General features: G+C 38.2%; 1 protein-coding gene across 3 annotated transcripts in view; it reads left to right on the forward strand.

Moving 5' to 3' along the window:
* The first annotated feature begins 3,397 nt into the window (after positions 1 to 3,397).
* The window catches only part of LOC136846802 (rab GTPase-binding effector protein 1-like), a 42,249-nt gene continuing 19,175 nt past the window's right edge, over positions 3,398 to 26,471 (forward strand). The window contains exons 1-5 of one of the 3 annotated variants that reach the window (XM_067118055.1): positions 3,398 to 4,045; positions 15,496 to 15,806; positions 17,036 to 17,257; positions 18,944 to 19,069; positions 20,271 to 20,474. In XM_067118055.1, coding sequence (XP_066974156.1) covers positions 17,209 to 17,257; positions 18,944 to 19,069; positions 20,271 to 20,474 — 379 coding nt within the window. In that variant the 5' untranslated portion in view covers positions 3,398 to 4,045; positions 15,496 to 15,806; positions 17,036 to 17,208. Of the gene's footprint in view, positions 4,046 to 15,083; positions 15,386 to 15,495; positions 15,807 to 17,035; positions 17,258 to 18,943; positions 19,070 to 20,270; positions 20,475 to 23,092; positions 23,961 to 26,471 lie in introns of those variants that run through there. The other 2 variants (XM_067118054.1, XM_067118056.1) reach the window with 2 other exon arrangements.

Consider the following 26,471-nt stretch of genomic DNA (forward strand, 5'->3'; position numbering starts at 1 on the left):
TCATTTTTCTCTGTTTATCTGTCAATTTATTTTTTTTTTATTTTCTAATTACTGATCTCGTCTTTTTGTATTTCCTATTACCTCCTGTAACCTTTTACAAATGAACAGCATAATATTCTTTGGGAGATTCTTGAATTTCAAGCCAGTGGCCCTTGTGGGACTGACTGTCTCGTGTGAACAGGGTTCATCTTCTGAATAATAATAATAATAATAATAATAATAATAATAATAATAATAATAATAATTACAGTTTACAGTCAATATTCTAAGCAAGATCCATGCGAGCGTTTCCGTTACCTTACATAATCAGGAAACAAAAATCAACATTCAATATTTCCGCGTTCTTCTTCCCTAAGAGTCGATTCAGGAAACCAGCACTTTCCTACTAGCTCTCTCTCTCTCTCTCTCTCTCTCTCTCTCTCTCTCTCTCTCTCTCTCTCTCTCTCTCTAATGGGAAGCTGGAAGTAAGTCTCATTCAGAGATTTCCGGTTCCCTGACAGAAGAAGAAGAAGAAGAAGAAGAAGTCAAAGAGAGAAGCGGGTACCCCAACTCTGCAATCTCCAGTACGCAAGCGTAGTTCTTTACTTATTGGCTTTATAGGCCTTTCAGTTATCAGTAAATTTAATAGGCCTACTTTTGGCCCATTTAATTGTCTATTATGCTGGCCCCTCAGGCCTTATTGTGATCCATTGCCCTGGTCGAGAAATGGCTAATCTACCCAACATTAGTCTGACTGCATGAATAGATTGCTTCAGCCCGCTGGTAACTGGATTCATAATTACTCATTATTCATGATAGGTGGGTGTTAGCGTGGAGAGAGAGAGAGAGAGAGAGAGAGAGAGAGAGAGAGAGATGAATCTTATACCCAGATGTCATAAGGTTATACTCTGACGTCATCGACAGCCTTCTGAGGTGTCTGGTACATCCGTGTATAAGTAGTTTGTTTGACCTCGGAAAGCCTAAGACTTTGTTTGAGAGAGAGAGAGAGAGAGAGAGAGAGAGAGAGAGAGAGAGAGAGAGATAGTTGAAGTGTTTGTTCCGTTGACTCCTAGGAAATGAGAAACAGAAACATCAAATTGTTTTCTGTTGGATTCGTTCTCTCTCTCTCTCTCTCTCTCTCTCTCTCTCTCTCTCTCTCTCTCTCTCTCTCTCTCTCTCGATTACTAAAAAAGGCAATTTTTCTAAGCACCTGAAATCTTTCTCCTAATCTAAAATGATAATCCTCCAATATAAAGTCTTAACACGTCTGGAAAATCTCCATTGTATTCCAAAATAATCGTGTTTATCTTGTCACTTACGTAAAGTATTACGTCTTTTCTTTTTTGGGCTGAGTGGGTAACATAAGATAGGATCGAGACTAAGTCCCACACCTAAAGACGTCAAGTACCGTCGGGAACTCGAACCAGTTATCGGGAATCAACACACAATCGCGTTTGGAATAAAAGGGAATTTATACCTAGCCTCAGTATCAAACCCAAGATTCTCTGATGAAACACAAGTTGATTCCCACTCAGGAACCAAGGCTGGGTCCTGAAGTAATGAAATGATATCCTAATTGATTAAGTAATGCCCCAGGATTTACCTGGGCAGGTTACAGACCTCATATATAGGATGTGGAATGGTCCTAGCTCCAAATCTTTAAGCGAGTTTTTCTCTGGAGCTACCTTGAGTTTATTATATTCTCCTGGCTCTATCCGCAAGGGTTATCAGTTAGAGATTTAAAACAAGAAAGAAAATGAGGAAGAAAGAGAGAAAGAAAATGGGCATCTCTCCTAGCATCCACAATCACTCGGAAGGGATAATTCGCGTAGAATTATCCTGGCGGGACGGGTTGGGAAGTTCCGCTAGGCTAACTGTTATGCAAGGTGCCCCAGGCTGAGCAGGTAGCTTCCAATTTCTTTCCTGAGCACTGTAGCTCAGTTGGTTGCGCCCATGCCTTCACTCGACGTTCCCGGTTCGGTCCCAGGGTGAAGAAGAAGAAGTCTATTACGAGATATAGTAGTTACAGTAACAGCTAGTTATTTTTGAGAGTGATTCGGGAGAATTAAGACTAAAAATATCGATGTTTGAGGAACGTATACGCCTAAGATAGCTCACCGATAGCTCACAGTTCTTCTTATATAGCTATTTTACTTTAAATACTTTCGGTAAAATGAATATTTCCAGCTGAAGAAGCATGATACAGTCTTACTCATGACCAAATGCTTGTTTTTTGCCTGTTAGCAAGGGCAGTGCGTTCGTATGTATGCTTGTATCCCCTCCAGAAGACTCGGAGGAGAATTGTGAGTCTACGCTTTTGTTCGGGTGAACTTAATCCAGTTGGTTTAGAACCAGACATGCGCTCTCTTTCTCCTGAAGGGAAAGGCTTGTAATGACTTCACTTGCTTTGGGAGATTATTAATTCTGCCTTGTCAATCTCTCTCTCTCTCTCTCTCTCTCTCTCTCTCTCTCTCTCTCTCTCTCAGTGGTAATGTTGTCTGCTTTTAGACTCCTCTGCACAAACTAGATTACTGGCGTTTGCAATGACTTAACTCGCAGTGGAAGGTTCTCTCTCTCTCTCTCTCTCTCTCTCTCTCTCTCTCTCTCTCTCTCTCAGAAGGAGTTCCCTTTATGATATACATGAAAGTCATAGCGTTATCGAAGATGGTGACTGAACTCTTATCAGCAGCAGATTCTCTCTCTCTCTCTCTCTCTCTCTCTCTCTCTCTCTCTCTCTCTCTCTCTCTCTCTCTCATTATGTTCTCAGTAACAATAATAACAGCTGTGCATTTTTGGTAGCGGTAACAGAAATAAGAATGATTATGAATGACACAAAAATATCTTTGCAATTCAGCTCACATGAGTCTATATCCAGTTTTTATTCAAAAAGGAAATTCGTAAATGATGCATCAATAGAATAAGGGGCAAGAAATACAATACATTTCATTTCTACAAATTGCCAAGTAGAATAGTAACTATTTATTAATTATCTAGTGCGATGAAGAAGTATTCATTTATCACAAAACGTGGGAGAAATGGTTGTATAGGTCTAATTGCATTTATAACAGATGAGCTTCTTAAAACAAATTAAACAACTTTCAGTACTTGAATTGTATATAAATTGTCTGAAGTTAGTGCAACATATATATTTACCTTTCCCTTATACGGCCGGCTTCGAAAACGTCTGTTTCAGGGTGGAGCTGCTAGGCCTAAATCAATGGCATCTCACCGTGCCTGTTGACCTATATACAGACGGCTTCTGGCATCCCTTGTTGATCACCTATCTAAGTAATGACCAGGCTAATTGGTGCTTTGACCTCAATTATTTCAAGTCTCAAAATGGTATACAACCGTGTTAAGCTGTTTTATAGGCCTAGACTACAGTCACCCTGATTTGGTGACTTTCAAACAGGTCTTCGTTTTGCAAAATGGCTGTTTATCGACACCAAACATTGATGACTGGTTTCCCGAATTGTTTACCAGGAAAAGTGATCTTAGAAGACTAGGTAGTTTTCCACTGGACCCGGTAGTGCTGTTGTGTTGTGGAGAACTCGTTTGTCCTTGTGATATTCGATTAATTGTTTGAAAAATGAAGGAAAAACCTAAAGGAGGTGTTAGAGTGAGACTAGGAGTCGAATGTTAACGAATTCTGGCTAATTTGGCAAAGGAAAACAGGTTGGCTCCGTTTGATAAAGATTAATGTACATTTTAACATAGTTTTAGAAATGTTTATGTCATGTAGGTTGATATCGAGGTATTTGTGTCTGTTCTGCTTTTGGTCACCCAAAAACAGACGCTTATCGTCGGTTTTTCTTCTGTTAAGCCAAACACTGACGATAATCATTGATGACAGATCTTTTTAACAAACCAGTTATGGTCCAGAAATCCTTCTTTTTCCTCTTAGAAGACCCTTACATCTTTGCGAGAAGAAGAAGATTCAATTCTGGTCTCCAAGATCCTTGTTTTGCATCTCATAAGACCTACACAACTTTGCAAGAAGAAGAGGAAATTCGTATGGCACTAGGCCTATACACTGAAGGAGTGCCTTCGTCTTCCCCGGTTTATGGTGAGTATTGAAGCAATTCATAAGAATATTTTTATATATATTTTCCCTCGTAACACTGATGTTTGTGTTGTCTTATTCCAAATCTATAGTTTATTTATTTCTAAGGAAATGCGACTTCTCATATTTACCTCATCGTCATTCATATATCATTCATAAGTCATTCATTGTAAGGAATAATGTAACTGAAAGTGCATTTAAGGTCGAAAAATCATTATTCAGAACAGAGAAATTGGTTCGTACAATTCAATATCGCACATTTTTTTCAAACAGCTGTTGGATCTGACACATGTGTTGCACATCTCTCTCTCTCTCTCTCTCTCTCTCTCTCTCTCTCTCTCTCTCTCTCTCTCTCTCTCTCACTTCTAAGGTACTGGGGTGAAACAAGTTGAGGCAATTGGCATTATCCACCATTACTGGCATTTCTTTTTTTATTTTGATTTCTTGTTTAGATGTCCTTCGAACATCTTATGCCAGACGGGGTCGAGAGTGAACAGAACTTGGCAAAAATTAATATCATTCTCCTTTGTCAGGTGTGTTAATGCAGGTTCAAGGATACTCCTGGAAACAGTCTTTTTATATACCATTAATATGCAAATCTGGGGCCAATTAGTCCTGTGTTTTTCACTTTTGTTATAACTAAGCATTTATATTGACTTATCCTGAAAATTAATTCCTTGCTTGTCAGGACTTGGTTCCAAATCTTATCCAGGTTTTGGAATGGTATGAATATATCAAGTCTCAGGCAGAGTTTCTATTCAACAGTAATGAAAAGGACATGAAATCAGATCGCTCTGATAGGCCTAAGTAGGAGAATCAGTTTCAAGTAATGAAGAAGGCATGAAATTAGACCGTTCTGATAGGCCTAAGTAGAAGAATCAGTTTCAAAGTTCTCTTTGTCTGCTTAGGAAGTCTGACATAGCCCACAGGTTCAGCAGGGAAGGTCATCCTTCTTACAGTCTTCAGACTAGGGAGCGTCTGCCCTATTCAGTCCATAGCTACAGAGCTCTAGACGCTAGAGTAATAATCTTACTGAATTTTGACATTGCTGATTTTCTTTTATTTATCTAATCATTTGTTTTTTTTTTCAAAGAGGATATCGAAGCTACGGAACTACTGCGTTTATTTACAGATTATCCATTGCAAAAGTACAGCACATGTTTATGTTGTCAGCTTCAAAATCACACGCTAGCATCCACGAGTAGGCCTAAGGCCTACATGTTGTTATGAAACGAGTATGTAAACAATTTATTCACGTATCTACGTAAAAAAGATACTACATGTAATCTCTTTTTTTATGAAAACTACAATAAATGATTGTAATTACAATAAAAAGAAAAAGGTTGGTAAACCATTTTCTAAAACAGAGAGGAACCCAGAAGCCAGCCGTGCTACGCAGGGTGACAGATCGCTTAGCCATTAGGCCTAGTCTAGGGACATGATCTAGGGACGCGAGTCAGGGGCGTGAATCAGGGACACGAATCGGGGGCGTGAATCAGGGACGTGAAGAGAATATATTTATATATTTCTTCTCAAGTCAAAGAAACTTAGCAGAAAGAAAGATGAATAAAATAATAGGGGCAGATGTGGGTCATGTGAAACACAGTTGGTTCGTGGCATTGTGAGAGTCTACTCGGATTAAAAATCTCTCTCTCTCTCTCTCTCTCTCTCTCTCTCTCTCTCTCTCTCTCTCTCTGCATGATGGGACTATTGCTTCTTGTGAAAGCATGACTTGTTAAATTTTTAGTCAGTGGCTGACAATAAAATATGATGTGTGTGAGAGAGAGAGAGAGAGAGAGAGAGAGAGAGAGAGAGAGAGAGTACTCAAGAACTTCACAAGATGTATTCCATATCCCTGAGTTATACAGATGATTGACGAAGGTGTATTGAAGTCTCTGGGAAGAGAGAGAGAGAGAGAGAGAGAGAGAGAGAGAGAGAGAGAGAGAGAGAGAGAGAGAGAGAGAGAATGGTTTTAATGAAATATTGCATATTAAAATCTTGACAATTTAAACATGTCTACGAAATCTACTGTAGACCCGTTTTGAATCAAAATAATCTAACATTATATCCATCTAATATTCAGTGTAAGCTTCATAGGCCTACAAGTCGAAGGAGTCATAACTCAAGGGAGCTATTCATCGACAAAAAAAAGGTCAGTGACCTTAAACTTTTGAAGGTCAGCAACTAGGACCAGTCCCGCCAGAATCTGGTATGGGCAAGTTTCATCACTGACGTAAGACTGGGTTACACTATCACATGTTTTGATTGTTTTTTGTAAAGTGGTCACTGGGACTTTGGGTATCTTGGGCTTTATGAGCAAGAGCCCGTGCTGGCATAAAGCCAGCTTAATCATAAAGGTAATTGGATTCTGGTTGTTAAGAATTATCAGAAAACTAACTGAACCGGTTTCTACCAAAATGTCAAAACGGTGAAGAGGACATTTTAGTTTTCTGTAAACGCAAACTATTGTGCCGGCTATGTCTGTCCGTCCGCACTTTTTTTTTTTGCCCGCCCTTAGATCTTAGAAACTACTGAGGCTAGAGGGCTGCAAATTGGTATGCTGCTCATCCACCCTCCAGTCATCAAACATACCAAATTGCAGCCCTCTAGCCTCAGAAGCTTTTATTTTATTTAAGGTTAAGGTTAGCCATGATCATGCGTCTGGCACCGCTATAGGATAGGCCAACACAGGGCAGTGTTTAAAGTTTCAGGGGCCGCTGCTCATACAGCATATATACGCTGTAGCAGCTGTACAGGAAGCTCGATCGGCATAATCGAGTTTTCTGTACAGCCGTTACAGCGTATAATCAAGGCCACCGAAAATAGTTCTATTTTTCGGTGGTCTCAGTATAATGTTATATGAGCCGAGGCTCATGAAACTTTAACCACGTCCCTGTAGTGGCATATCCTATATCGTTGCCAGAAGCACAATTAGGGCTAACTTTAATCTTAAATAAAATAAAAACTACTGAGGCTAGAGGGCTGCAGTTTGATAAGTTTGATGATTGGAGGGTGGGTGATCAACATACCAATTTGCAGACCTCTAGCCTCAGTAGTTTTTAAGATCTGAGGGCGGACAGAAAAAATTGCGGACTGACAGACAAAGCCGGCACAATAGTTTTCTTTTCAGAAAACTAAAAGGGAGGTTAGAAAGTAGTCAAGAAATAGATGAAAATAAAAGAGATATAGGATTCATCAGGTTACAGAAAGACAGACTGAATTATTATAAGACCAGTGTACAGGACTTTTATTTAAACCGTATATTGATTTACTGCTTCAGTTTTTTGTTGGTACAGTGGCGATTACAGAATAAAACTACAGTTTGTATGAACAGGTGTGTGTGTGTGTGTGTTTGTTGCGTTTGTGTGTGTGACGACAAGTGAAATATCAGGATAACATCGCATTCAACCAGGATTTACTTTGGCAGTCGACATAAACAAAAAACGCCTTTTGTAAATTAGCTCATATATCTTTTACCCTTGCAAAAGAACAGAGTTGCAACTCACTGAGAACTTCGAATAAAAATCCCCTTTGTTCCAGGATTTCTCATTCCTTTTTTTTTTTTTTGCCTTTTTAGAATGGCGTTATATAAAACGACTTGTGCTTAGATTCTCTCTCTCTCTCTCTCTCTCTCTCTCTCTCTCTCTCTCTTTTCCTTTGCAATCTTTACCATCATCATCATCATACCAGTTATTTTTTTCTCTCTCTCTCTCTCTCTCTCTCTCTCTCTCTCTCTCTCTCTCTCTCTCTCTCTCTCTCTCTCTCTTCACCATCATCATCATCATACTAGTTACCCTTTCCTCTCTCTCTCTCTCTCTCTCTTTGCAATCTTTACCATCATCGTCATGCTAGCTATCTTCTCTCTCTCTCTCTCTCTCTCTCTCTCTTTATGTCTTCACCATCATCATACTAATTATCCTTTCCTCTCTCTTTCTCTCTCTCCCTCTGTTTTTACATATTCACCATCATCATCATCATACTAATTATCCTCTCACTCTCTCTCTCTCTCTCTCTCTCTCTCTCTCTCTCTCTCTCTCTCTCTCATATTCACCATCATCATCATCATACTAGTTATCCTTCCCTGTCTCTCTCTCTCTCTCTCTCTCTCTCTCTCTCTCTCTCTCTCTCTCTCTCTACATATTCACCATCATCACCATCATACTAGTTATCCTTCCGTCTCTCTCTCTCTCTGTCTCTCTCTCTCTCTCTCTCTCTCTCTCTCTCTCTCTCTCTCTCTACATACTCACCATCATCATCATCATCATCATACTAGTTATCCTTCTCTCTCTCTCTCTCTCTCTCTCTCTCCTTCTTCTTCTTCTTCTTCTTCTTCTTCTTCTTCTTCTTCTTCTTCTTCTTCTTGTTCCGTTTCTCGAAAGTTCAAGGGCAAGAACAACCGCCTGAGGAATTATGGGGGAACAAAAGATGTGTCCATTCTTCCCCTTTTGGGATTTTACGTCATCATCAGCATCATTATCATTATCCTACTTAAAAAGAGAGAGAGAGAGAGAGAAAGAGAGAGAGAGAAAGAGAGAGAGAGAGAGAGAGATCACGGAAAACTGATGCTGAAAAATTAAAAGTGAAGAACTCAGCTAAGGTACGAAAAAGCAGTGCAAAAGATTGAAGGTTATTGAAGTATACTTGCTTTTTTGTATGTGCTTTTGCTAAAAGCAGGGTATCATTTCGCTTTTCAAAGCAAAGTAACCTGCCTCGTTGCCTGAACTGATGACTGCACCAGTGAATAATCTTTCTAGGAGTGAAGGTCACCAGTTATTTAGCTTACGTCAAAATTATAATTCCTATTGTCACTTAAGACACGTGTCCGTTCATTTAATTCCTTTCGTATTTAATCCTTTTGGGTGTTAGGTCCCATCAAGACCCATTACCACTGACATCAGGACGTTCAATTTTTTTACGTGTATTTGATAAGTTTCTGAGTATTAATTTTCAGGGTGAGATTGCGAGCTTCATAACTATGCTGCCACTAGACATATGGCGTTTATGAATGAAAGTTCAAAGGCCAAACATCTCTGACATCTTACGATAGATGGATGGGTGACCAGCAGTGAATGGCAGGTAGGGGCATGTCCTCTATTCTCCATTAAGTAGAATGAACTCTGCTCAATTCCTGGGCAGGTGACCATTGAATAATGCCGGAGACGTCCACCATCTTAGCATCGCCCAGAAGTGTCAATATACCCAGATATTTGCCTAAAATAACCGCAGATGTCAGAACTGGATCCAAATCGCCTTGAAACAATAACTTGACTGACAGGATTCCAGAATACCCTTGCTTTGCTAATTAGCAACACCTGAGCGAAACCTACCTCTGTGATTAGCACTGACGACTCGAGTGATTGCGAGTGATTTTTGACCAAGTACTTTTCTCCTGGGAGGTCATTTAATATAATCAAATATGGTCGAATATAGTCATACCTGTTTGGGTTGAGAACTCCGAATGCTTATTGCGATGTATTGAATATAAAGTTTGGTAAACTGGACTTTTATGTTGTCAGATTCCTCACTCCCTTTCTGATATGTGGTCTACAGGCCTACTCAGTAATCAGTAGAGACACTTGTTGCAAGTAAAATATTGCAGTGTTAAACGACGATTAAATCATCTGAGAAATTAAAAAAACTTTAGTTTTCATTAATGTTCTCCGACATAAACTGAGGGGCAAGTGGCATAAACTGAAGTCAAGTGGCTAATGAAAGCTCTGACATTTGCAAAGTTAAAAAGGAAAATTCTTCGTGAACTGGAACGAGATTTCCGTATTATTCTCCCAGTAAGGTTCGGCTCTCTTTTGGAGAAAGTCCTGGACAGAAAAATGTCAAGAGAAGAAGAAGAAGAAGAAGAAGAAGAAGAAGAAGAAGAAGAAGAAGAAGAAGGAAGAGCAGAAGAAGAAGAAGAAGAAGGGTAGGAGAAGAAGAAGAAGAAAAAGAAGAAGGAATAGCAGGAGAAGAAGAAGAAGAAGAAGAAGAAGAAGAAGAAGAAGAAGAAGAAGAAGAAGGAGGAGGAGGAGGAGGAGGAGGAGGAGGAAGAGCAGGAGAAGAAGAAGAAGAAGAAGAAGAAGAAGAAGAAGAAGAAGAAGGAGGAGGAGGAGGAGGAGGAGGAGGAGGTGGAGGAAGGAGGAGGAGGAAAAGAAGAAGAAGAAGAAGAGGAAGAAGAAGAAGAAGAAGACGGAAGAAGAGTAGGACAAGAAGAAGAAGAAGAAGAAAAAGAAGAAGAAGAAGAAGAAAAAGAAGAAGAAGGAGGAAGAGCAGGAGAAGGAGAAGAAGAAGAAGAAGGAGAAGAAGGAAGAGGAAGAGAACAAGAACAAGAAGAACGGATGTCTGCTGCTTTCGTGTTCACTCAAGCATGTCCGCCACTTCCTCGACGCCAGAGAAGGGTATTTGGGTATGACACGGATCCTTCAGGTAACTGACTTCAAATAAACCCTTTTTTCTGGTTATAGGTACTAGCCACTCAATTACCTCTCTCTCTCTCTCTCTCTCTCTCTCTCTCTCTCTCTCTCTCTCCTGAGGCTAGCGATAATGTGTAATCATTATGAGGTCTGGAAGTCAGGAAAATGACAAACGCTGGATAATCTGTCATTTTTGTCAAAAACCTCAATAATAATTAATCCAGACGTATGGATGATGGATGATGTTTGGAGATCAGAGGTGGTGATCGGACCTCATCCGTAAACATCCGCCAAGGCCGGATGATTCATTTCCCACACCTTATGGGTCCCATATCCAGCTCCGGAACTTTCCCAGAAGCTAATCACTTCTTCCTGGGGAGGAGAGTCACTTTTAGACAAAATTTTGGCAAAAATTCAGAGATGAAATATTCACCAATAACTTGAGTATTGTAAGGAAGGAGGGTTGAAATCCCACTGGCGAACGAGAATATCTTCTTTGATTTCCTTCTGGATTCAAGGTTTTCAGTGTAAAAACAAATTCAAAGATAATATGAAAACGAAGATGACTGGCTATGACAACATACCTCCAATGTTATTGTTTGGCAAAAGTCAGCCATTTTCTGTTTAATTTGTCGGAGAAGAACGCTAATTTCACTTTCACATGTGCTGATTGCTCATAATCTTGATGTACTTTGTCAAACCTTTCTCCTCTGCTGTTATTTTGATTCTGGTGTGCAAACACGTCTAACGTAAAGGTTACAGAGTCCGTTCAAGCCCTGCGTCCCAATTTTTTTTAGTATAAGAAGAATATCTCACTTAGTTAATGCGTACAGGTGTAATCTTAGAGAATACAATAACCACGACGGTTTTCGATACCTGCTGGATTTGTGGCTGTACTCCTACACAAACATGAGTTCCGCAGTTCCTCTGGACACTGTTGTGAATGCGAGGAATGTCATTGCTGTGGGTTTGATCGTGTTGCCCAGCTCCTCTGAACGTCACTGCGGAAAAAAAATGACCTAAGCAGGATTTCTTGTTGTTGTTTTGGCTCAAGGGCCTGAGAATTCGATATTTTTATCAGTAGCCGGATGTCTTTAAGACTCTTGGTGTTTATTTTAGGCGAGGTTAATCGCTTTTTGATATTCGTGCGTGTTTATCCCACTTGAAATGGACGACAGCTTCAAAAGGATTGTGTATTTTCCATCAGCAACCTGTATAAATTATTATTATTATTATTATTATTATTATTATTATTATTATTATTATTATTATTATTATTATTATTATTATTCAGATGAACCCTATTCATACGGAACAGGCCTACAGGGGCCATTGACTTGAAATTCAAGCTTCAAAAAAATATGGTGTTCATTTGAAATAAGATACAGGAGACTGTAGGAAGTACAGAAAGATATCAGTTATTAAAAAAAGATAAATTAATAAATCAATAGATGAAAATATAAAAACGTAAATAAATCATTAAAAGTACGGAGAGAATTGCCTTAGAACCAGGATGAAACTCCTGCGTCATAAACCATCTGTCAGCTTCGCTGTGCACCGTCTAGGATACGTTTAAGTGCCTCAGAAAATTAGATAAAATTAAAGAGAATTAAAGAGAAACCCGGAAGTGGCGCGGACTCGATTCCTGACTGACAGTCAGCTAAATACGCCAATCATTTCGTTCTCTGAATCATTTCTCACTTTGATTGACTGTGTATAAGAATGAGCGTCTATTGTCAAAGGGTGGAATTGATTCTCCTTTGGGGCTAAGATACCCCCCCTCTCTCGACCCCCTTCCTAATGCCACGTACACACACACGCACACTCATACATGCCCACCCCCCTAATTTTAATTTCTCCCAGCCTAGGCTAGGTTAGGACACTTTCTTTTCTGAGTTTGATCTATGCACTTAAGAAATTATTATAGGCCTATGTCGTCTGACCGAATGATTGACTGATTGAATTGCACAGTAAGTGCAGAGCAAAATCAGTCACACGTTCGTTTTACCCCTGGTCATCCATTAAGTGAAGTTTGATAACTGAGTTTAGTCAATTCTTGGCTGGGTGACCAACAATAACCATCCAAACTTCTGGTAGCTTTTGGAAGGCTAGCACAGTATCCCCAGTGAGTCACAATAAGGCCTGGAAAGCTAATCGAATATTTATGACGTCGGAAAGTTTCCTCTGGTGAAAGTCTTAAAAAAGTCCCCTGGTTGGTAAAAAAAAAAAAAGCATAAAATTCTATTTTATTGGACTCAAAACCCATCTCGAGCCCTGAAGTCTTGGTGAATCCACAAAGAAGAGGAAGACCTTTGTCCCGCCAAAAATGAAAGACAAAATTCAAAGTCATTACCGCCATTTGTCACAAAACGAAGCCAAATAATTTGGTGGAGTCTAAAGGAAGCCTCAATTGTGCCGTGGAATTCATGACGAGGTTAAAATATTTTAGGCTGTTTTTCATGATCTCTCACGGATGGGTTGGTTACCCGCGCTGTCGCCTAGTAAACAATGTTTGTCGTCAACGAAGAATTACTCTTCTTCTTCGGAGAATTCTAGGCATTCTTCCACGAACAGACAGACAGGTCCGCTTTGTTAGAGTGTTAGAGGATGTATTAAGCCAGTTGTGGACCTCTGTACCCGGTTCTAGCCTAGGCTAGTCACGTAGACTATCAGAGTCTACGTGAGACTTCTGAGTCTACACACTGGGTAGATATTAGAGAGAGACATCTTTGGACGTGGCCACAGACAGCTTCAGGGCACATCGTTATATTCACTAAGGGCAGAGCCTTCCACCAACAATGATAATGTATTCTATACTTCGCCATAAGCATTAAACCTGCTCTGTTTTTCCATTACCCAATGATTTTTATCTTAATTGCTACAGGCCTTAGTTTTAGCAGAGAGAAAAAAAATCCCTTTTAACTATTTCGTTCCATATCTCGAGGACAAAATCTCTACAAATGAATCTTAAGAGTTAATATATGTAAAACCAGGCCACCGACCCCGCCCCCCCCCACAAAAAAAACACGTGCTTTATCTTAGGCATCAGTTATTAACTTTTTTTCGCTATTCGGTTCATTGTCTTTGCAGTTTTATTAAGACATGGGTTTTATAAAGTAATCACGTCTTGGGACAGCGGGCGGGACTATTGTAATTTCTATATATATATTTTTAGAAATGATCAGACGTGAAAAGACATGACTATGAATAACAGTCTTCCTGTTTGGCGAATCTGGGTCTCCTGTTGGTTGGGCAGAGTCGTGAGGGCTACACGAGGCCTCATAATCCCTTTCGCACTTTATCACAACCTTGTAAATTCTCCTCTTAAGATCCGTTCACTTTGAATTTTATATAAATGGAAATTCATCCATATAGTGAAGAAAATATTTGACCTATCTCATGGAAATAATTAGAAGAATTTTTGGAGAACTTGCAGAAATACGAGTTTCAAGGCACGCAAAAAGTGCACACCTCCGCCAAATGAAAGGAGACAGGAGTTTTAGCTATTGGAGAGGTAGGCCTAGGGTCTTTGTAATCCTGTGGCGAGGTTAAGCATTGCTTAGATCCTATAAGTCGTGAGAGAATATAGAGGTTGATCTTTGTTTAAATCCTGTAAGTGCTGAATATCATCTGACAGATACAGGGGTTGTAACTGTCTGAGAAGTAGGCCTAGGGCCTCTGTAATTTATAACTGTATGACAAGGTCAATCATTGTTTAAATCCTGTAAGTCTTTATTATTCCTATTGCCAGAGGGGTATTTTCTTCTGGCAATAGGAATAATAAAGAAGTCTTTGCCCTACGCCTAGGTGTTCTTGCTGTGAACTGGAATCCCAAGATATGGGTCTGTCTGTAAGCTCTGCAACTCCCCTACGTATTGAAGTTTTCCATTTTATGTAAGTAGCCTATACATTATCTATTATTATTACAGATAGCTCTAACAACACCCAATAAACCTTCTAACATGACCGTTCATTGACCTCGAGTATGAATAAGTGCATTACGAAAAAAAAAAAACGAGGCATTATAACTGAAACAGAACAATCTACGCCTCGTGCAGAGTTCATGTAATAGAGTGACGTCAATGAGACAATTCCTTTTAGCTTTTACCTTTGCAATCGGCTCTCCCCTCCCTCCCTCCCCGCAGCTCCTAATGCTTGTCTACCTTTGTAGTCTCATGCAGCATCTTCTTTTGGCGCTATTGTTCGCCACAGAAAGGGGAAAATAATAAGTAGGAGATCACGTAGATAGTGGCTCCCAGGCAAAAGAGGATGAAGAGTTCTTTGTCTCACGAAAGATGAGACGGTCTTTCACGAATCGTGATGGTACCGCCCATATGGGCATTACGGACGATGATGCGATCGTTGCTTTGTTGGGGGTTGGGGGAGAAGAGGTGACCTTCGGTAGAATAGTCTCGGCAATCCCTCTCCTTCTCTGGTGGTCGAGATAGAACGCGCCCTCGGCGTGATCATTATAAAGCTATTTTAGCCGTAGAGGATTTCGTGTAGTAGAGATGGCAATGAAAGCAGTAGAATAACTTGCAATATTATTATCATTATTAGAAATAATAATAAGTAGTCTAGTTGGTCTAAAGAATTTGTTTTTGTGTGGGGGGTGACGATAACAGAGGCTGGTTACCTGGGTAAGAGCTAGACCATATAGAAGTGGGTGAGGAGTAACTGACATGATCTGACCTCCAGATTCACATCTGAGGGCGTCTGTCAAAATATATAAACACCTCTCTTATGTTAACAGGTATCCTTTTGGAAATATATACAATAGGCGACAAATAGATAAGTCTAAGTAGCCTTAACACCAGGAGTACATGAGTACCTCTAGATTTCAATTGCATGGGGAACGTTAGCCATTTTCCCAGTCGGTTTGTTTTTAGCATCCGAAGTCTGGACAATGACATCAAACAACTTCTGGCAGTCAGTTAAGGTATATATAGTTTAAATTTTCAATGCTATATCTTTTGTTTCTTTAATATGTTACAAGTAACTATTGTAAATGTTAATGACAAGTAATAATAATAAATTTATATATTTCAGTATTGGAAACCCGTGTGTCTTATGTAGGCCTAATCTGTCTGAGACTTTGCAATGATGAGTCAGCATTAAGAAGAGGTAGCGACAGACCTATAATGGCCTAACTAAAGCACGTAGCTGTCATAACAAGTACAATTAAAACAATTCGACGAAGAATGCCACTCCACTTGATAACTGGAGAAAGGGACCGATTAAACTGTTGCTCCAATTGTCTTCTTGCCACTTATGCATTTATAGGCCTATAAACAGGAAGTCACTCGCATCACAATCATATTACAAAGACACCCTGAAGATGATTTCGCAAGCTTAGTAAGGTAAGAACAGTAAACCGTCAATTGTGCATATTCTTTGGAAGCTTGAATTTCAAGTAATGGCCCCTGTGGGTTTGTTCCATATGAATAGGGTTCATCTTCTGAATATGTGAAAATGTATATATAACAAGAAGAAAACAATAACACAAACTTCTCTTTACTGGTCTTTCTCTTCATAATAATAATAATAATAATAATAATAATAATAATAATAATAATAATAATAATAATAATAATATCACGTACTGGTAAATGCTGGAGACATAAAGACCCTTCTTGGGTAAATGTTTGTAGTATAATATAATAATAATAATATTTGGGCGGCTGTGTAAAGCTACATATATTAGTAATGTTTAATGTAACTTTTCTAGTTCCTGCTGTGCTCACATTGGGTATGTTGTCCATCATGAAACTGATAAATACCTTTTCAATTTGATGGAAGAAAAAAAATCTTTGAATATAACGGGTTATATTTGTTAATATCTTCCTTTCCGTATTGAATCATTGTAATGCTGTTTGATCTGACTAAGCAAATCACGCCATAACCAGTCATAAACGTGTTAGTGCCTGATATTTAACTCGAGGAGTGAGATATGCAAATTATTAAATGATGTAATTTCCTGGAAATGGCAATAACTTGAGTAACGTTGAAGGGAACACGTTTGTAACTGCCGTTTGGATGCTTGAAAACGGCTAATTTGAGGCGGGGGGAGGGCGAGGCCTCGTAGATTAACATTTCATTGATTAACAGGTTTATTCTGTACGGAACTGTACGTCTTTATAACAGCCATTTAATCGGGAAACGGTTGAAATCATAATCATCAACGACATTACCCTAAAAACGGCCGTAATGTAAACAGAGGAAATATCGCACACAATCAATATCCTTCGGAAATACTTACACGGATGCTGTACTCTCGAGTTCCGACCAATCAAAAACGGGTTTGAGTAAATGCGATGTTCTGATTGGTCGATCCAACTTCACCAAATAAGCAAGGAACAGGTTCCTTGAGACTCGTAACTGGCCGAGAGGAGTAAATACGCAAGTGTGGGTCTGTCAAAAGAGATGTTCATTACGAAGGCATAAATGTTCCGTTGCTGTTTATTTTAGAATAAGCAAGAAATAAGGTACTAAAATATTTTATAAAATAAATTAATGTAATTATTTAATATATTAAATATAGGAATACTGATAAATTAAAGATAAATACGTAATTTATCGATAATTTCAGACTCAGATCCAAAACGAACGCCTCGTATGTAAACAAGTTCCAGTACTTATGGCAATTCCTTGAAGAAGAAGCAGCTGATCAACAACCGATGACAGGCCCAACGAAACTCGACTTTATGAACCCCATGCGAATATTCGAGGGCGTCTGAATTCGCGCAGGAACAGGTCACACCCATGGCGGAAGAAGAAGGGGGCGTCCCGAGAGAAACGGGGAATATGGAAGGCAAGTTTTAACGTACGAGTTCAAGAGCCTACGGTAGGTTAGGCGGTGGGAAGTAGTATGCCACCCTATGGCAACCGTATGGGACACGGCAGCCCAACCTAAACCCGTATATTGTTTTGGTTGACAGTTTCGGATATTGGTTGGGTTTTGTAACGTATTTTCGGAGGCATTGGGTGGCGTATGGTTGGTGACATCGTTTCTGCCGTGTTCCATAGCATGTGGGGAGGCTAGCCTAACCTCCATACCTACGGGGCCTGGCTGACCCACTAAGGTTAGATTAGGCTACCCTAGGTTATATCGTAATGTCTTATTTATTTGTTTTTGTATTTTCCGAGACATTCTTTGCTTATAGCTTGGCTTCAAAGATAGTTTGGTTGTGTGGCCCAGTGCTGACGACTGGTTCTCACTCTTAACCTTAAGGCGGCCCACTGGTAGGTTTTGCTCAGGTAACCTGTTTTATTTCAGCGGCCTAAACGTACTATACTGCTGTTGATGTGTGTTTTATCTTCATTTTTAAGACAGAAATCTTTATTCATGTCCAACACAATAAAGGCTTCATTTTTAAGACAGAAATCTTTATTCATGTCCAACACAATAAAGGCTTAAATGGACAATTAGGCTAAAGGTAGCCTATGCCAGTCTTGAACTTAACCTAACTTAACCTCTTGTATGTAGTATGATACTTATTGCTTCGCTGACTAGTCCCTCCTGTTCAATTCTAAGCTATTTAATGTCAGAGAATAAGACTTGATCGTGTGTTATAGCCACCTCAATTTAGAATTATATTTTGGTTACCTAAATGTTTTGGTGTCACCTACCTTAAGTCAAAATTTTCATTATTCATTACTTTGCGATGCATAAATTCTTGACCCAGGTAACAGTTAACTATAGATATTTGATACTTGAACCTCATTTTTTTCCCCCTCAGTTGTAAGTTAGAGAGTAAGATTTTATTCATACATCAGCAGGCTATAATCTAGTTTCTCTTGGAGTGATTGTCCAGTATCTGATTATAGGCCCTTGTAGGTAGGGCACTAATGACATACTCCCAAAGACCATTTTAACTTACGTAACCTGATGTAAGATGCCATTACCTGATGGATCTTACTCAAGGGCAAATTGGAGGATTATGACTGAAATGAAGAAATATAAAGTTGTTTTAGAGCATAATTGGCTTTGTGTGTATGAAACTGATGTATTTTTGTATATAGAGTACTTGATGTGAAATAACTTAAAATAACAATAATAGAAAATTCAGTACATTTCATTATTTTAACTTACATGACCTGATGTAAGATGCCATTACCTGATGGCTCTTACTCAAGGGCAAATTGGAGAATTATGACTGAAATGAAGAAATATAAAGTTGTTTTAGAGCATAATTGGCTTTGTGTATATGAAACTGATGTATTTTTATATGCACAGTACTTGAAATAACACCATAATAGAAAATTCAGTACATGTTCATTACTTTCAACGCACGAAAGGCAGACAAATGTGTATATTATTGTAATAGGTGTTACTGTGACGGTGTTCAGAGAGAGAGAGGCTTCAAGTATTGCATTTCACATGGAAATATTGTGCTTAATACATGGTTCGAATTGTGTCGTTATGTTGAATTTTTTTTATCGCAAAGTACTTTACTCACCTTAAGTTCATTACTGACAGTTATGTTTTTTCCCACAGAATTGCTCGAAAGAATAAAGCAGCTAGAAGAACGAGAAAAGCAGTTGGTGGAGGAACAGAATCGTCTCCAAGAAGACTTCGGTCATCGTCGTGCAAAGCTCAAGGAGCTCTATTTGCAGAAGGAAGGTTAGTGCATCCATAGGAACTGGAATTTTCCAACTGTTGTTTTAAACTTGACATTTGGGCCCACAGTGAGGAGTGGGAGAAAGATTTTGAGTTAAATAATTAAGGATAAAAAAGCTTGTGTGTAGTTTGTTCCCCAGTGTGGCAATTGTCTGGCCATGAGTATGCCAAGGATTGTTTGTCATTAAGTTCCTAGCCATTGCCAAGAGGTTCCTCTTGACTCTTGGAGCCTTGTGGTCGTTGGATGGTTCACAAACTTTTCTTCATTCTTCTCAATACTTTTAAAGCTTAAAGAGTAATGGGCCTCAAGTACTTGCTGAGAGTTTGTTGGTTAATTTAATTGGATGATAAGATCATAAAATAAAATAATAAATTCTTCATTGTTTTGTGGGTGCCAAACCTAACTTGAATTACTGATGAAAGCAACTTATAAGGAAAATACTGGAAAAGATGGAGAGGTGTCTATAATAGACATGTATCCTGCTTTTTGAAAATGGTGGTTAGCATCAGCACGATATCCTTATTACAACAGTGGGGACTGTTCAACAATTTAGCAATTAAAGTGATAAAAAGATGACTGGTTGCTTTTCATTATGGCATTGTGTCTCTTCAGCAGATTTAGAATGCTGATGCTTGGCAAATTACTAAATCCACAGGGAGAGGTACAAAAGATGGTAGCAGAGGCTCCCTTGTGAAATATACCTTTTATGGTTAGATTTCAGATTTTACTTCATTTTTATATATGGGTCCACCATTTTTACAACCTTAGATGTTACTTATTAATTAGTACATCAGTGGGATCTTAGTTAATCATCAGATTTTACAGCTTATTAGGATGCCAGGCATCAAAGGCACCTGATAAGCTTAGGGCTGTGTAACTGATATAATTTAAATGCTGCCACCAGATGGCGTCTGGCACAATAGTTTGGTAAGGAATAAGATTTAAATTTAGAAGCTGTATATAACATTTGTATACACAGTAACATATTTCGCTTTTAAGAGAAAATAAATTTAGTTCTCTGTGCTCTTCAGTATTATCTATTAAGACTGAAGTGATAGAGATAAAATTATAACATTTCCAGATGTTACACCATGCGTTTGTCCCAATAACGTCAGTGGGTTATAGCCTATGTGGTCACTGCTTTAGATTTCTCTCTGCATTGTGACAAAGCAGAGCTCAACTAAAACTTGTTTAATTTTGCAGAAGAGCTACGAATTAAAAATGAACAAAGCAGTACAACGGAGACAGAACTCGAACTGCTGCGAGCTCAGTGCAGGCAGTTGCAGGAAGAGTTGGAGGAAGCTCGCAGCGCTGTCACCATCGCTCAGTGCACGGCTGAGAATGACATCGCCGTTGAGCAGCGTAAATGCCAGGAAGAGATCGCTACAGTCCAACAGCTTATGAAAGGTGAGACTCAGATAACTTGACAGTATAGATGTGGTTGTCATGCTATAGTGATCTTTTCTAGTTTGGCAAACCTTTTTCACCTTGCAGGTATCACTTCAACTCAACAGACACTTTTGGGGGTCTGGCTGTCATATAAGCAGTGAATTCTATTAAGCAAAGACCTTAGGTGGCACCGTGCACTTGAAGAGTTTCCAGATATCTTACAGCTAACAGTAGTTCCACACAGCAGTTCCCAACCTAAACTCACTTGAGCTTTACACTTTACATTCAGTTAACCCTTTTGCTTACCGATGATGTATATGAATGTCATCCAAATTTAAGTCCTTGCCTTACTGATGACTTCTCCAAACGTCAAAAAAAAAGATTACTTATAGAATGTGTAATCAGCTGCAAAATGAAACAAAATTGAGAGGTCTACCTTGAAAACTGTCGGAGATATGCATCTTTGAACAAATAAAGTCACTGCCTCTACCCTCAGACGTAATTTTCATAAGAGTCATAAGCGAAAGGGTTGAAGAGATTCATTTGAAAATATGTTACATCTAAAATGGCAGCGTAGCTAAAAATAATCATAATTTAGTAAAGTACAAAAGTTTGGAAACTGAGGTCTGTTAAGTAGAAGTGTTACTTTGATTTCCTTTCTTTCAACACAGTTCGTCTTGTAATAGATTATTTCAATCAGGATCAGTAAGCTAAAGGTCTGAACTCATTTTGGGCCGTCTGAAGAATGTGTTCTTGGAATATAGTTGGAAATAGAAGCATTTAAATGTTGAAGGAGTTGGATAACTCTTCCCTAAAATGGAAAACTCTAGTATCTGCAAAATTTTCGAAATTGAGACATGCTACCCATTGGGCTCGTGAAACACAAACTACACAAGTTACTGCAGTTTCAGAATGATTCATCAATGCTTTCCACAAGTTTTTAGGGGGTCCCATTTGCAGTATCTGCAAAATCGTAGTAAGGCCAGGGAAAACTGCAGTACTGACCATTTTTCTCAGTTTTGCATTTTTGCAGATACTGAGGTCTTCCATTGTAGGGCAAGACTGTTCTGTCAAGGTATAGGAAAAGAAAGTTCCTTAGTAGCAGTTAGCAGTTTGCTTGGGAAGTTAAAAAGTGCATGTGTACGAGACTTTCTTTTTGTTGAGTGTCTTGTCTTTACGATTTCATGTTTTAGTAAACATCACATTGCCATCACAAAGGAAATCCGTCAATATTGATGTTGAGTTGTAGAGTTCTTCTTTATACAGTACTGTAACAGAATTCTTTAACATAGAATTCTTCTGTATTAAAGTTATTAGATAGAAATAAGAGAATTTTTCTTAGTCAATGAAGTCCCTCTAAAATTATTGTCAAAAGGAAATGGAAAGTATGAAATATATTACAGCATGTGTCTCAGGCTAGAAAGGCAATTTGTTGCATTTTTCTTGCAGGGAGAATACTTTTTATCATACATTTGGGTAAAGCAAATCTCTCTTGGTGTTATATATGTAGAACATTTAAAAGCCTTGTCTAAAAATGTAGTGTAATTTTCTCAAAGTATTTTGGAAGCAGATTTTCAGTATTTGAGAAATCACTTACCTTAGGTGTTTCTGCAAACTTTGAAAATGTCTGTGGTATAAAGAACCAATGTGAAATTCGTTGGTATCATTAGCAAATAAAGTGTATTACTGTAGTCTTTGTGTGCACTTGATAAGTAGGAGTTCATGACAAAGCCATAGGAATTTTAAGAGGGTACAGAATCTCGAGTTTTTAATGTGATTTGTTCTGAACTTTTAACTCTTAAATGCTTTTATGCGCCTTAACAAAATGCATGGGAAATTAGCATAAGAAAAAGGCTCTCTCTCTCTCTCATACAGATTTTATTCCTTGTATTAGAATTTAATGTAGATAATAGATACATTTAGGGTTAAGATGTATCAATTGTATTTGTGATTATTTTGTTTTTACAAATTTTTCCTTCATTGATTCTTTTAATGGCTGTCTATAATGATTGTGTTAATCATTTTTGATAATTAGTGGTCATGATTTCAGCTTCGGTACATATACAGTTATTAACTGTAGAACTACCTTCTACCTTTTAGAGTATTCTGCTAAATGAAACCTTAGTGGAATTGAACTCAGATTCTATTCCCCCTGTTAGGACCCTTTACTAGTTGACAGATAAGGAAGAAAGATTACATTGTGCTGTGATGAAGTGATGTCTGTATAAATGATGAGTAAGATAGTCACCATGTACAGTTTATCATTTTGAGAGAGATATATATATACTGTCTTTAAAGTCACCATGTACAGTTTATCATTATGAGAGAGATATATATATACTGTCTTTAAACCTTGCACTTTGATCCAGTATCGGATCACTGCAAAAGATTACACAGAGTAGTCCTAGTTCACCTTGCAGTTGGGGTAGACAGTAAGCATGCACTGTGTTGTGGCATAAGCAGGAACCTCACGACATATATGTAATTGTTCTCGTAAAATGTACCTAAATCTATCATTGTAAATGACTAGTTGCTTTTAAACTGTCGAGTTATCAGCAAACGTGCTGATAGTTGGAGTGATAGCACCAAGGTTACTCGTGATAATGAGATAGCACGAGATAGGTTCAGAGGCTTTTAAGTTACACTTGCATTAATTTGAGGGTAGTTGGAAGACCCTCTGTTCTTGGTGACCGTATTATTTTATGTCCTGAGGGACATTAGTAGTGACTTCAAGCTTTCCTTCCCAAAGAAGAAGTTTAGATGTATTTATTTGGAAAAGAGAAAGATTGGAATCACTACCCAATGTGTTGTTATTGTATAGCTCAAAGTTACAGTAGGCATCTTGTTGCTTCAAAAGATTTATGATAATAAATTGGCACGATTTTATTTTATCTTGGCAAGATTGAAGGAGCAGTAATTGTTTCAAATGAGATTTTACTTGTGCAGTACATAGGTATATCTGTATACTGTGTACTGAAGTTTATTTTTAATTAATGAAAATGATAGATGATTCTGCCTATGTTTTTCTGTTCATTGATTTTTATAAGCAGGTCATCAATGATGTTTTAGTTAATAGTTTACTTCCAGAAGCTACTTTCTTTTGTATACTTATTTTGTATATATATTGCTTCCTCTTCTTTTCTTTTTGTAAAACTGATAGGATTGAAGCATCTCTTCAATAAACAGTGCTTTCTTTTAAATTCCGAAAAGTTCCTCTTCTATTTATGCAATACGTGTATAGAATTGGTAACATGAAGCCTCATTTACTGGTACACTTCGTCATTACTGCCGCACTGCATTCAGTATGAAAACGTGTGTTGAGTGGAATAGAGTTGTGGGAATGAAAAATATCCCTGCATGAGTAGAAATCGTTAAAACGTAACTTCAAATGAAAGTGAACAGTTACCATGGAGATTCAGAGCAACAGCGAGCTCTTGAAGAGCGTTACGCGAAAATTTACCCGCCTTTTCTCTCCGGACGATGGCGGTGCAAGCAGCGATGGAGGTAAGACTTACGTCCAGCAATGATTTATTTGTGAAGGGAAATATGAAGGAAAAAGAGATGTATTTTAAACAATCATTAGGCCTATGTTATTTAGATATCAAGCTTGCCAGTGTATTTTAAACAGTATTTAGGCCTGTGTTAATGTTGAGCAGTGAATTTATGGTATTTGGGAAGGGAAATGAAAAGGAAAAGAGTTGCATTTAAAAAGTAATTAGGCCTATAGTAATTGGATATTAAGCTTGCCAATGTATTTAAGCAGTAATTAGGCCTATGTTAAGCAATGTATTTATTTGGAAAGTAAATGAAAAGGAAAGGAGATAGATTTAAAGAGCAACTAGGCTTATATTAATTAGATATCAAGCTTGCCAAGGAATTTCAACAGTAATTAGGCCTATGTTAATTGGGTATTAAGCATGCCAACTTCAGGTGAGCCTCAAAGGACGTAGGGATGCTGTAAGTTCTGTTTTGAAGGAAAGTAAAAAGTGATGAAGGAATGATTTATGATTGCACATGAAATGTGTATCATGATTGTATATGAGAAGTGATGCTGTATACAGCCATGCACTTGATATCAATGTTACCAAAACTGAAATCTATAGGGAAGACAGGTTGTGGTTTCCTTATATTGCAATGATGTTGATGATGTTGTTAGTCTGAAAATCAATTGGGATGTTAGAATGATGTCATGTCTTATTGTCATAGCAAACTTGGTTACTCTACAGACTGAATCAAGATCATAGTGGAAGCTAGATTTAGAAATAGACTGAATCATAAAAATATGTTTATTTTCAATAAGAACACTACAATGTTAGCTTGAAAGTGAGGATATCCAGAGTTGAAGATGAAAATATAGTAGTTGCCTTTGGTTAAAAAAGGGAAGACAGTTAAAAGTAGATTAGTCCTTTGGATTTCTTCACGAACAAAATTTAGGCCTATGATGTGTAACTTTGGGTGTGTTTGCTTGAACAGATAAATAGTGTGTTCTTATCATCTTAGCAAGATTTTGGAATGGTTACATACCCTGGTAATCATTTTACCAGTTTGATAACTGGTAAAATAATGTGCATCACAGTCAGTAATTGATGTTTGTTCAGTGAATCAGCCTTGGAGTTCTAAATTGAAACTAGACTCATTTCATATATGCAAAATTAAATTTGTATGTTTTCCATGAAAAAGGTTGCCATTTAATCGTCTTTTAAAGGGCTAAGTTTGGTTCTTTTTCATTACTAATTTGTGCTCCGAGTATGACCCCTTTTATCGATACACGTGACCAAAGTTTCAAGGTCAGTGGCCGAGATTACAAAAAAATTTGATAAACGGAAAATACACCAATGGATCTTAAGTGGTGATAGTGTAAGGTTAATTTTACTGTTAATGTTATTACTTCTGTTAAATTAGACTCATAAGAAAGCTTACCAAACTCTGTAACCTCAGTATAGGCCTAAGATTTCAGAAATGAATAGAGCAGTTCTCAGGATAAATTAGTTTCGTAAACTTATACATGCATTATCCAAACCATATGGAATACGTGCTGCTTCACGCTCTCTCTCTCTCTCTCTCTCTCTCTCTCTCTCTCTCTCTCTCTCTCTCTCTCTCTCTCTCTCAGCGGCAGGAGGGAAGCCGGACCAATTGCAATGGTGACTTATGTGTTTGCGTGGAAATGTAATAAATGGATCAATGATTTGTTGGCAGTCGTGACAAGATATAATGCAATAATAATGATAATAATAATAATATTTATTATTCTTATTATTATTATTATTATTATTATTATTATTATTATTATTATTATTGTGGGGGTGTTTACGATACCACAGTTTTTTTTAGCAAACCTGTCGGTGCGTTCATGTCATAAAGTCCTTGACTGTCATGCGGATAACTCCCCTCTCTCTCTCTCTCTCTCTCTCTCTCTCTCTCTCTCTCTCTCTCTCTCTCTCTCTCAAGTTTGACGTTTCCCCGTATGCGGTTAACCACCAACCTTGGGACTCAACAATGAATTGTAGAGCCGTTTACGGGTTGGAAAATGCATTTTAAATCAGAAAACTATGTATATTTATTATTAAATTACACTGAGAATGTTTCGAAACATTAGATTTAACGTAATTCAACGTAATTAACGTAAAAGTCATCAAGAGGCTGTCACCCGGCAGCCGAAAGTTTCGTCACAACTCGGTGTTGGCAACACTGACATCGATACTCAATGCGAGCCGGAGTTGGCAATATTGATTGGGTCTAAATGTGTTTGAACTAGACACAAGACAGACATTTTTATAAGTGAGGCTGGAGCCTAAATGTGTCTGCGTTTTGGGGAGAGAGTTTCAGCGACTTTCGGGCGATATATCGGGGTGTTTTATTAAGTCGTTTACGGTTTGAGAGAATGTATGGACTCGGAGATAAGCTCAAGGAATGACATCGTTTTCAATGTCGGATAAATCGATCGTAGAAATCTGTCGTAGGAATGGAGTGAGAAGTGTGATATATATTGCTGTTAAATCACTCGCCACATTGTAT

Source organism: Macrobrachium rosenbergii, chromosome 15 (assembly GCF_040412425.1).
Source record: "Macrobrachium rosenbergii isolate ZJJX-2024 chromosome 15, ASM4041242v1, whole genome shotgun sequence".
NCBI classification, from domain to species: domain Eukaryota; kingdom Metazoa; phylum Arthropoda; class Malacostraca; order Decapoda; family Palaemonidae; genus Macrobrachium; species Macrobrachium rosenbergii.